A 12,929-nucleotide genomic window follows, 5' to 3' on the forward strand; every position below is an offset into this window, starting at 1 on the left:
TGGTGGTTTTGGGACGTTAAACCCCACGAATCAATCAATCAATCGGAAACTCATCACAAGAAGAACATCTTATTCAAATGCCACTCTTTACTTATATCGGTGATCCACCATGTAGCGTCAATGTGACGCCATACAACAGCTGCCGGCAGCTCTGCAAGGACTTTTTAATTGTTGGGGTTTAGCGTACCAAACCACCATACGATTATGAGAGACGCCATAGTGGAGGGCTACGGAAATTTCCACCACCTGTGGTTCTTTACCGTGCACCTAAATCTAAGCACACGGGCCTCAAGTATTTTCGCCTCCATCGAAAATGCAGCCGCCACGGTGGGGATTCGATCCCGTGACCTGTGGGTGAGCGTGCTCCGTAGCAAGTGAGGACAGGCTTCCGTGTGAAGGGCTCTTGAGAAAATGGCAGCCTTGCGCGCCACTTCCAGATTTCCCTTGCCGCGCACTACTCCAAGATTTGACTGATGCCTTTAATGCAGCGTCTGCTTGCCGCTGTATGCGTTTTCCACTAAGAAAGAAGGGTGGTTCAAGACCACTTTACTAAGGACACTCCGTAAGGACGCATACCACCTCTGTTTCTCTCCTCATCTTCAGAGTTGTATGTGTTACTGAAAAAAAGTAACTAATGTAAAGAGCAACACCTGTAACGCCCACGCTGGCCTGACTGGCCATATTGCACCCTTCTTCCTTTGCTTCCAGCTGGCTGCCCACGCGCCACAGCTGCGGCGTAGTTCTTCGCCAGCACACTAAATACGTTACTCGTTATGCTCAAGAAAAAGCAACGCGCTAGCACCCTACGTTACCCATAAAGAAAGTTAACGCGTTACCATTGGTATTACCGGAAGAAACGGACTTTAATTCGGCTGTAACTCCAGGGTCAGAAATCTTAAAAAGCCCTGCAACACTTTTTCAAGTAGCAATAGAATGGATCTACTAAGGGAGCTTATTGTCTCACGAATTCAACGATGCAAAAACTTTCAGAATTCGTCTATCATGAGCGGAGTTACAAAGAGTTGTCGCACGCTGCATTGGACCTTTTTCAAGCACACTGGCACCGCCAACACACGCTCAAGAGCTTATGGGAAAAGTGGGCACGCCGCAGCAGCCGCGTGACGAGCGCACGGGCCGCACGCTTCAACGTTTCGTTTGCACCATGCCAGTGGTTGTCACATCAAGTGGACTCGGCAAGGTGTGATATATTACTGCGTGATTCACTCACAAACTTCAAAGTTTAGGTGCGATGGCCTTACTACATTTTGCCCTTGTCTCCCTGTTCAACCAGCTCAGTGGCTCAGAGGCACCAGTTAGTTAATAATATTCTTTAGAGTCAGTCTGCCTTCGTCATAAATGAATAAAGCAGTACAACTTGGCTGCCTAAACAGGGCAAGCAGTATCCACAAATTCACGGATGCACTAAGAATCAATGCCCTTTGACGCTGTTTACGAGTGTAAATTGTACGGTTCGGGTATATTTAAAGAGTGCTTTAGAAATAATCGGTATTCTGTAAAACAGGCAGATCCCACGTACAGTACGGTCCACTGTTAAAGGGAACACTCGAATGCACGCCATCAATATTCTCGCCTTCTAAGAGCAAGTGGATTAAAAAACAGTCTTCATGCAAGTCAATAGTCTGTAAAGAGGAATTGGAACTTTTAACCACCAGTACCCATATACATATCTAAGCTGCTATGATTCGGTAAGATAGCGAAATCTAAACACGCGGCTCACGCAGGTGTTCCCTTTAACAGTGGACCAGTCTGTACAATGGAAATCAATGATATGCGAAGCACGAGTGAGGAAGGTTGATATGTCCCTATAGCACTTTGACATGGGCGAGTTGGTACATACTCGGATAGGTTTAGCGCGATTTAGACGAAGACCGGAGACACAGCGCTCGTCTGTGTTCTGTGTGTCTCCTGTCTTCGTCTAAATCGCGCTAAACCTATGCGAGTTGATATGTCACTTAAAAATCAGCACAACGTTATGAGGTGGGCGTAACGTATGCCGTACATGACTTCCACGTCATGATCATCATGTTTGCGTGTGGCATTTGTGTTCATCCTCCATTCACGTCACGTAATACCAAATTTGGTACACGTGAAGCTAGTGAAACGGCCATGAGCCGGCTATAATTTTAGCATGTAGTCATGTTTTACATGACACGCATGTCATGATTATCATGTTCGGATGTGCCATTTATCTTCGTCGTTCGTTCGCGTCACGTAAAACTAAATTAGGTGTATGTGAAATTAGTGAAACGCCCACGAGCGCATCATGAGTATGGCATGTAGTCTAGTTGGTACATGACACGCATCTCTTGATTATCACGTTTGCACCAGTCACACACCTTCGTCATCTGTTTACGTCCCGTAATACAAAATTTGGTATATGTTAAGCTAGCTAAATGGCCGCGAGCGCATCATGAGTGTGGCATGTAGTCATGTTTTTACATAACATGCATCTCGAGATAATCGCGTTTGCACTAGACACATACCTTCGTCATCCATTGACGGGACGTAATACCAATGTGGTATTTGTGAAGCTAGGGAAACGGCCGCGAGTGCGCTATGAGAGTAGTATGTAGTCATGTTTTACAAAACACGCATATCATGATTATCATGTTTAGACATGTCATTTACCTTCGTCGTTTATTCACGTCACTTAATACCAAATATGGCATATGTGAATCTAGCGAAACGGCCGCGAGCGCATCATGAGCGTGGTATGAAGTCATGTTCTCTGATGACAAGCATGTCATGATTATCATGTTTGCACCAGTTATATATCTTAATCATTCGTTCACGTCACATAATACTAAATTTGGTATATGTGAAGCTAGCGAAAAGACCGCGAGCGCATCATGAGCGTGAACTTTTATTAAAGTCTTGAGAATGAGCTCTTGGGCATCTCCTGCGACGGAGGTGAAAGTCAGAGGATCCGGACCACCTCACAGGCCCTCCGGACGATCTTATCCTGGGTTGGTCGACTGAAGCAGTGCTAGACATGCATTGGTGAAAGTCTGCCCGACTTCCGGAATTCATTGTAAGTTTTAGGCCGTGTGCCACGCTATACTATTTGACTCGCGTGTTCTTGGGATGGAGCTTTGAATATTGACCAGCATAACTTTCTGACTACGCTCAAAAAATGTTGCAGGACCCCTTTAATCAACGTGTTTTTGCTGCAAGAACCTAATAGCAACATTATAAAATTCATACTTATATGTGACATAAATGTTATTCATCCAAGAAATATTTAAACAAAATGGAGATTTAACAAAAATAACTTACACAAATGTGTCGTGTCTTGGCAGTATTATAGTGGCCTAAAGCTGCAGTTATACATGGGATGGCTTCTGGATGAGGTACACAGAGAGGGTGTTTTTCGCAATGCTACGTTAAACTCAAAGGTATCAATTTCGTCATTTACGTTTTCCTCAAAGAAAGCATCCCCGAAAAAAGGGAATCATGCGGTGGGCTCAAACTAACAAAAGAAGTGTTCAAATTTTGCAGCAATAAAAAAAGGCTTACAGGGCGTAAATCTGGGGACTTAGGACCCCAACCACACACACGCAATTTTCGAGCGATGGCGACTAGCGACAATGACATCGCGCAGTCGCGTTGTGACAGGTGCATGGACCACATGTGGGCGACAAAGTGTCATTGTTTGTATATTGAAAACTATTGCGTGCAATCCGATAAATTGTAAAACGAAGTTTAAAAGTAGATCGATGACAACTTGCCAAATTCATTACTGTCTTGTGTGGCCTGAGGAAACGGTCAAAGTGTTTCACGACTTTTTTTTTCACAATGTTTTGTTTAACCACGCGGTAATGTCTGCTTTCACCTCATGGGGTGCCCAGAAGCACACGATATTACGGCTACAACACACTTGGCGTGATGATTTGCCATTGCAGCAAGCCACCACCATTGCGGCATGATACTACCGAAACATCAAAACCAGGCATCGATAACAAGAATAACGACATGCGAATACGGCCGCTGCCTCGCTCTCCACGAGAGATGCGACTGTAAAGCATTTAGTCTATAAGAGACCAGAGCTGGATAGGTGGCGAGCCGAAAAAAAACCACCTGGCGGAGAGTCGCGACACAACACAGCCGCTCGCGCCCAGAGGACCGGCGGCAGTGTGCCGTGGAGAGAGCCCGCGCGTGCGCCGCTGCTGTGCTTCATTTTAGAACGAACAGCTAGAAAAGCCATTGCGCCAGTAGTACTGCACTGTGGTGTAGAAAAATAACTTTGTCCGAAGGCTACTGAAGGGCCTTCGTGACAGCCAATCCTGTCGCTCATTGCTGTCATTCGAAAATCACGCCGTGCATGTGGGTGGGCTTTAAGTACCTGCGCCCATAAACAATCTTTTTTTTTTTTTTTTTCAATTTGACCTGTTACTGCAACTAGTGCCTCTATGTATAGAGAATTGCAGAGAGAGTTTCCTAATGTAGCTAGAAACTACTTATTTGAAGAAGAGCTCCGTGTTTTCGGATAAAACTGAAAAAAAAAAAATTCGACAAACATTCGCCAGTAAACTTTTTTCTGGAATTTGGATTTTTCCCATAAAATCCAATTTTAAGAGAGAATTTCCAATGTTCAAAGAGCTTTTATAAAGCTGACAATCATCAGTCTAAAGGAGCAATCCTCCGTAAGCGGTAGTGACCTCGTAAAGTAAGCTTGCGTCTATTACAACAAGCTTCAAGGTTCCAATACTTAAGACATAGGTGTTTTGTAGTCAAGTATTTGTGCTTGTGTGTCTAAATAAAACATAGTGTGTTCACATCTTTTCGTGTTCAGAGGTAATGTTATCAATGATTTTGAATAATAATAATAATAATAATAATAATAATAATAATAATAATAATAATAATAATAATAATAATAATAATAATAATAATAATAATAATAATAATAGGTCCTTTATTTTTTATCAAGAAAGTGAGGGAAGCTGTGCGAAAAAGCGGAGAACAGCTATAGGTCGAATAAGCTCCGGCTCCCCACAGAGAGTGCACTGGGGCGAGTTCACAGCGGGGCACATAGAGAGCCCAAGTTTACCAACTAGGTATACATCAGCACCACGTGAGAAAAAAGATGGAAAAACAGAATTATTAGAAATAACGTAATGCATTTGCATTGGAAATAAAGTTGATAAAAAAGACATTGCAATAACATATAATGCAACATTCAACGCTGAATTTCAGAAAGTTAGACATTTACGAGAAAACAACTCCGATAAATGCCGAATTATCTTTTGAAACATATTCTACGAGAAACACCTTCCTAATTTTAAGAAAAGTAAACTCCGAAAACACGGTCCAATTTTAGGCAACAGCTGCGTTTCGAAGCTATTGAGCGGACAGCTTTACTCGCATATTAATGAATATTTTCGCACGTATATATACGCGACAATAAAGAGTCCAACGGGCGCGCTATATGGTACTCCTGTGTTCAGGAAAGGATATGAACGCAGAGAAAGTTTATCTTCAGCCCGCTCATCGCAAACTGATGAGGCACCAAAGGTAACAAGACAGTAGGTCATCTACAGTTGGCGACGATGTTCACAATGCATTTACGAAGATTTCATACTCCATTGTGTGGGAGCTCACACCAAGTCTTGATGTCTGAAGGCCGAGCGAATCTCGACCGCTTATTTTCGACGACTACGAAGAACGCATTACGCTTCACTTCATCAATAAACCACAACTTTAACCTCGATAGCAAGGTAACCGAAAATGTTGCAGATCCATTGAAGAAATTTTGGCAATATACTAGCCATTTCAGTTTCCTCCACTGAGCAAAGTATCGCTCTCAGGCTTGCTTTGTGAATACTTGGTGGTCCGAGAGTATCCTTCGCAGCGACAAAATAACGTCTGGGTGAGCTGTGGCAAGAAGACTGCTACAAGGCGAGTAAAGTTGGTTGACTGAGAGTATTGAAAAGTAGCGAGTAACGTAATGCCACACGTTACCCAGAAATACTGTCGTAAGTACGTTGCCAGTTTCGATTCTGAAATAGTAACGAGTGCAATACTAAGTTACAGAAAAAACCAACGTGCTACCTGCCACGCCTTTACTTGTAACGCGTTACCGCCAACGCTGCTAATCATCTCTTTCCTTTTCGTTTCGTCTCACTTGTGTGAAGAATACCAGGTTAGGGTGTAGCATGCCTACTTCTCTGCTTGTGTTTAGAAGGAGGAAAGAGGCACTAACATTGATTGTAGTCTACAGCTATTAACCCATAGCTTTCACTTGGCGTGTGTACTTGAACGCAGGGTGATAATTGTTTTATACCCAATGCTATGCCCTAACACAAAAACAGCCTGCACATGTGCATAACAACAAAGAGGCAATAGAGCAATTGTCTCGCCATATAGTTTCGTTGACACCAGTAAGCTTTAGAAACCCGAGCAGCGCTTCTTTATTAGTGGCGATGCTCCTTATGGCGTGGCTTGTGCGTCCCTCATAGTACATAACCACTAGTGGCACATACCCGAAATAGCGGTCTTTACGATTTTGACCTCCAAGGTGGTTCCGGTGAGAGACTTTTTTTGTGCGTTGTTGAACAATAAAAGATAGTGCTCAATGCACATGATAATGGCTGCTAAGGGGGAATGAGAGACAGGAGCATTCGGCCTTTAGGTAACGCGCACGCTGCGATCCTCATTAGCAGCTATTGGCATGTACATTGAGCACGATCTGACAAGAAAGGGTTGCTAGGTTATACTCGCTGGGTGTAACCTCTTTGGTTTTAGAAAGGTTTAGCGAGCGTTGGGCCGCATAGCCATGAATACAGTGAACTAGTATATACCATGAACTCGAGGTGGTTAAAGGTGGGAAGTAAACCCGAAGCGCAAGCCGTAAGAAAGTGTGCATGTGCCACCTCCCGTTTAGTCCTTGAAATGTCCGCTGGATGGCGGTGCTTCTATATGGAGAATATATGATGAAAAGATGCGAGATGGTGGTACTTGGAGTGCTGAATAGATGGACGAACGGACACACAGACAGATGCATGGATGGACGCATGAACGGACGCAGGCGCGGATGCATGGACGAACGCAGGGACGGACGCACGAACATACGCACGCACGGACGGGTGGATGGACGCATAGACGGTTACACAGACGTACGCAGGAACGGACGGAAGCAAGAACGAATGGACGGACGAATGCTTCACCCCACTCCCCATCATTCACTCCGTGGATATGCTGCCATTTTTTTAAGTGTGAATACACTTTATAAGCGACCCCAAACCATCCACCGCCGTCGGCGGCGTCCGCAGTCTTCTCTCCATCTTTAAAAGAAAGAGGACTTGGCGGGCCGCAGCGCGACGCTCTACCGAATAAGCCACGGACGCGACCCTGATATCGGTGTCAGTAACGCGCCTTATGCGCGCGCGTCCCTCGGTTCCGATTGTGGTGGTGGGTGACTTTAACGTGGACGTTAGAAAGGACGATGGCTGGTTGGTTGACCACATGCTGAACAATTACTCGATGACGTGTCTGTCTCTCGAATTTCCGACCACGATCAACGGTGACTTGACAGACTTGGCGTTCAGTAGGAACTGTACGGTCCGCTCCGTCTTGCCGGATCCGCTCACCGTACATTTCTCGGATCACAAAGCGCTGGTACTAACCGTGAGCTACAACGATAACACGAATAGGTGCTAATCTGTAGTGTAGTTTGTGTGTGTGTGTGTGTGACGCGCTCGCGATGTGTGCATTTAATGCATCGTACGAAAATCGTGAAGTGTAAATAAATAATACTTCGTATATAATGTATCTGTGTACAAATGCTTCATGACAAACAACACTTAAATTCATTAATTACACTTTAATCATCATCATCAGTAATAAAACTCCCAAGCATTTCCCCGAGGATGAACATGGTTAAGTGCGAATGCACGGGGTGATGCTATGAGGGGGAGTAAAGTTAAAATCCGTTGGCATTCGCCAGTGAGTTAACGTTAACTCCCCCGTGTGATCAAATTGCGATTCCAAGGAACCATTACACCATAAAGGCACCATAGTGTGATTAATAAATATAATAGTGCGAATTAATAGATACCCCTCATAGCATCACCCCGTGCATTCGCACTTAACCATGTTCACCCTCGGGGAAATGCTTGGGAGTTTTTTTTCCCCTTTCCTTCTCCCTCCACGGCCGGTTTTCCCGTTCCTTGTTGCACTGTAATGCGTTAGCAGCACTTTACAGCGGGTAGAGAATGTGCCGCAGCTTAAATTCGGTCCAAAGAAATCGCTCATACAATGGTGACAGTGCACTGAATATATATGATCTCTGAGATTTCGGGAACGTTGTGCTTGGGATTCATTACCTACGTAATAACACTGAATCTCCTATCTAAAAGAGTTCTTCTATGTCACAGTGATCCTGAGTTGAAGAAGGCACGCCCCGCCGCGGTGGTCTAGTGGCTAAGGTACTCGGCCACTGACCTGCAGGTCCCGAGATTGAATCCTGGCTGCAGCGGCTGCATTTCCGATAGAGGCAAAAATGCTGTAGGGCCACGTGCTCAGATATATATGGGCGCACATTAAAGAACCCCAGGTGGTCGAAATTTTCGGAGCCCTCTACTACTATCATAAATAAATGCTTTTCACCACCACCACCAATGGCATCTCTCATAATCGTATGGTAGTTTTGGGACGTTAAAACCCACATATCAATCAGCAATGCATGAAGGCATACTCGACGTGCGCCGATTCGGGCTCACGGACTGGACTGTAGAACATCACTGGCCTAAGCGATTGAAAAATTGCTTTCCATCGTCTAGCCTATCACAAATTTACCTAAAATAAAAGCGCGCGCGTGCTTTTGTGTGTGTGTGTGCGTGTGTTTGTGTGTGTGTGTGTGTGTGTGTGTGTGTGTGTGTGTGTGTGTGTGCGTGCGTGCGTGCGTGCGTGCGCATAGCCCTTCTACTCGACCTTGTTTTCGGGGCTGCCGACGTTCAACTGCTTACAGTATTTATTCTCTTAGCATGCGCCAACTGTCACTTGAGTTAATTGATAGTCACAGAAATCATCATTTCGCCACATCACGCTTTCAATATATTTTCGACTTCGGGTGGTGGTTTAGCGACTGTGCTCCGAGGTCACGAACTCCATTCCTGGCCGTATACAGATTAGCGCCCACTAGGTAGGTAAAATTAATTCAGCATTCTCCCCTACTGCCCGTTATATATAGAGCATATGCGTTGTTTTGTGATTATAGGCATCATAGTTTGATGTGATCATTATATTTAGTGTAACTTGATCGCTACGGCTGAAGTAGTGAACTACAAATGAAGTAGTAGCGGATGGCTGACGCGTAGAGGCAGTCGTATGAATTGAACAGAACAAGCCACGTCCATTTGCGTGTTTTCCTTTTTCTTATACTGGATGCCGTTTGATATGAGTCAAACAAAGATATAGCCACAACTGGTTACTTCTATAAAGATGTCCAGTTGTAGTTCGTCGGTATCAAAAATCATTGTTAATTTTCAGTCACTCATGGAAGCTGATCCAAGTAATACCAATGATGCTGCGAATAAAAGGCAAAAACAAAAACACACATTACGGCAAGCCATCGAACAGTGGAGGCCGCGTTTTAGGGGGTGGTCCGGGTGGGCATTTTGTTTCTTGCGTGAACAATCGGTCCCTTGGAGGTCCGGAAGGCGGTCTCGAACGTTGGCCGCCCATGCACGCGGACGCGAGAGTGACCCAGGAGAAGAACATTAGGGCGAAAGTTCTCGGCTAAGCGTCTTTGCGATTGAAAAGTGCCTGGCATCCGATTGAGGTTGTGACTTGCCGGTCACTAGCCCGTTGAATCGTTCTCATGCAGGAAGTGGTTTAACGGGAGTTCCACGCAGCGCGTGAGGCTCATAATGACCGTAGACGAGTCACAAGCCTGCGTTATGTTTTGTTTGCTAGTGCGACCCCCCTTTCTACTTCCCGCCCCCACTTCCTCCAAGCAGTCATCTCGTCTTCTGTATAAAAAGGTGCTGAGTCCGGTCACAAGTCAGCAGTCGTCTGCTTCGGAAGCCATGCAAGCATCGGTGAGTAGACTGGGAGCCAGATGTCGAAGTGGCGGATTTACGTTGTGGGCGTCAAGGGCCGAACCACCGGATACGAAAACGCACGTGTTCCTCCTTGAAATTTCATAAAGATTGCTGCATACTTGCTGACTACAATGCGGCCGTTAGCTGATATATTATCTCAGTGACAGTTATTGAGCTCACTTGAATGTATGACTACGTTAAGAACAGATGCACAGAGTGTATGTAAGAGAATGGTTTACCGAGATGCGTAAGTTATGCCCGAGAGCTTCATATATATAATTGCCAACTTTCTCTGGCGCTACACCTGGCAGCTTAAGTGACAGCTTGCGCTTTGTGACCTCACCGCTGTAGGTTGTCACTTATGTTAGCCTTTGGCAACTGCCTCTTAGTTAATATAGATAACTCCTTGAAGTGTTGTGCATTGTTGGTAACGCTTGTCTTGACATTTACCTTAAACGCAATAAGTTTGTATCAGTTTGTAGGCCGTTTTTACTAGCAATCCCTATTGATACCGCCATCGCATGACAAATACGCAATCCAATGACGTTATACAAAGCACATGAAAAAAAAAACAATGTTGCACATAACGTGCTTATAAATCATAGATTGATAATTTAATTGGGATAAAGATAGGTTCCCTTCAATGAGTAAGTAACAGCGGCACTGTCTTACACGATATCTTTCACTGACTTCATGCCAGACAAGAAAGCTCCAACTATGCAATCTTTTTATCCTCAAATGCGTGCGCCATAAACAAAATAGTAACACTCGGCTGACATCTATTATTTCTATGTATATGCCTGTTAAGAAATCAGAGTCTATTAATATTTTAAATGCATAAAAAGGCTACATTTAATTACAGTCTTGCTCTGGAGTTCTCAAGCAATACCTGAGCAAAGTAGGGAAGGTAAAAACAGGTATATGAAACGAGCGATGCTATGGCTGAGAAAGCTCTGCATTTGTCGCAGTAGCTCGAACACGAAAGTGAAGAGAGACAACCTAAATAGAAGTGTCTGCTTTGCTTCCCCAACAGGGGAACCTAAAGGTAAGCTTCATATGTTTTGAACGAAAGGAATAACTTCAAATGAACAAACCACCTTGCGAACGATGCCAGCTCTGATGGCGTGGGCACCGTGAAAGAACCTGATCGAAACACATTATCTCGAATAAATAATGTGGAATCAACTCCCACAGTGTCGTTGTCGAAAACTTCATAGGTTGAAGTCACCTTTGTTCGAGCTGCTGCAAATGTACGAACTCATTTCTGTAACGCGAAAATTTGTACAAGGCATCGCCTGAACTCTTTTCGTGGAGTGGTCAGAAATGAAAGGTATAGGGCCTTAGCCTGTTTTTTGTGGATAACGCATAATGTGACAGGAGACTGACTACATGCGAGTAAACGCAGAGGCAAGCATTGAAAGGAATATGAAAAAGTTACTGCTGCGCTACGCTACTTAAGCGTTTACCTTGCTTCCTGCCGTGTCTTTTTGAAATAGCGGTGTATAAGCATTCGGGCACACGTTCTTTCTTCAGCTAGGTCGAATGTAAAAAGTACAGTGCTCTAGATGCTTTTTTTACCGTGTTCTAGAAATATTCTGTAGTTCACCGTAGCATAAGTGGCAGGCGCCACACGCACGACATTATGGTCTTTTTTTCTTCGTTCCAGGTCCTCGTCTTCTTCGTCGTAGTGACGATCGCCTCCGCGGGAATTCTGGACGACGGGGGTGATGATTACGGCGGAGGTGGTGGCGGCGGAGGCTTCGGTGGTGGAGGTGGCTTCGGCGGCGGTGGTGGTGGAGATGACATCGGCGTAGCATCAGTTTCGTACGTCAAGACGCCAGTTGTGAGCGTAAAGTACGTCGCTAAGCCTGTGGTCAGTTACGTGGCTAAGCCAGTGGCCACCGTGTCGCATGCGATCAAGCCCGTAGTTACGTACACGACCATTTCGAGCGGCGGCGGAGGCTTCGGCGGAGGCGGTGGTGGCTTCGGCGGTGGAGGTGGTGGCGGATACGGAGGCGGTGGTGGTGGCGGCCACGGAGGATGGTGGCCATGAGCGCGGCCCCCTCTACGCTGGCCCTGTGCAGCCACGCATGTCCATCTTGTGACCGCAATATCATGAACTGTGCAACAGCCTTCAACAGCCACCCCATCAAGGCAGTGAAGTTGCTTGATTGGCTTCATGTGCATCAGGACGCGAGCACGCGTTAAAATGTCAAAATACCAAAGAAGTCAGAAATAAATGGCTGGCTGTATAATAATTCACTGTGCTTTCTTATGTTATTGTCTGAATGTTTGTGAACATGACCATGTGAGCGTCTTATAGCGGTTCTCGAAAGTAATACGTACGCTACATATGTTAAGCTCGTCAACGCACTAAGTTCGAACGTGTAAGAACTGCAATGAAAACGTGCATCTGACAAGAATGCGCACAATCTTTCGCACAATGCTGGACGTGCTTATTTCAAGGGGTTCTGAACCACTTTTCCCAGTAATCATTGATTGACCTCGTTATCAGGGTTTATTGCCTCACGAATCATGGAAAGTTCTCTAATCCGCCATGAAAGAGTGTAGTTATTGGAATTTTTGGCACACATCAAGCCCCATTCTCCCCAATTTTTTCCCAAAGAGCACGCTGCAGCTACACAGGAAGGGATGACATGGAGAGCACGCGTCATTAAACGCGGTCGCTCTCTTCCCGTGTGAATCTGATATGTGTAAGTGCTGCTGTGTAACTTCTAATAATAATAATAATAATAATAATAATAATAATAATAATAATAATAATAATAATAATAATAATAATAATAATAATAATAATAATAATAATAATAATAATAATAATAATAATAATAATATTTGTGCTTT

General features: G+C 44.7%; 1 protein-coding gene across 1 annotated transcript; it reads left to right on the forward strand.

Annotated features, from left to right (window-relative positions):
* The first annotated feature begins 10,039 nt into the window (after positions 1 to 10,039).
* On the forward strand, positions 10,040 to 12,320 carry LOC119176878 (uncharacterized). Its single transcript, XM_075881305.1, has 2 exons — positions 10,040 to 10,061; positions 11,731 to 12,320. Exons 1-2 carry the CDS (start codon positions 10,050 to 10,052, stop codon positions 12,115 to 12,117), a joined length of 399 nt encoding a protein of 132 aa, XP_075737420.1. The 5' UTR covers positions 10,040 to 10,049; the 3' UTR covers positions 12,118 to 12,320.
* The last annotated feature ends 609 nt before the right edge of the window (positions 12,321 to 12,929 follow it).

This window comes from Rhipicephalus microplus, chromosome X (genome assembly GCF_043290135.1).
Source record: "Rhipicephalus microplus isolate Deutch F79 chromosome X, USDA_Rmic, whole genome shotgun sequence".
In the NCBI taxonomy this organism is placed as follows: Eukaryota; Metazoa; Arthropoda; class Arachnida; order Ixodida; family Ixodidae; genus Rhipicephalus; species Rhipicephalus microplus.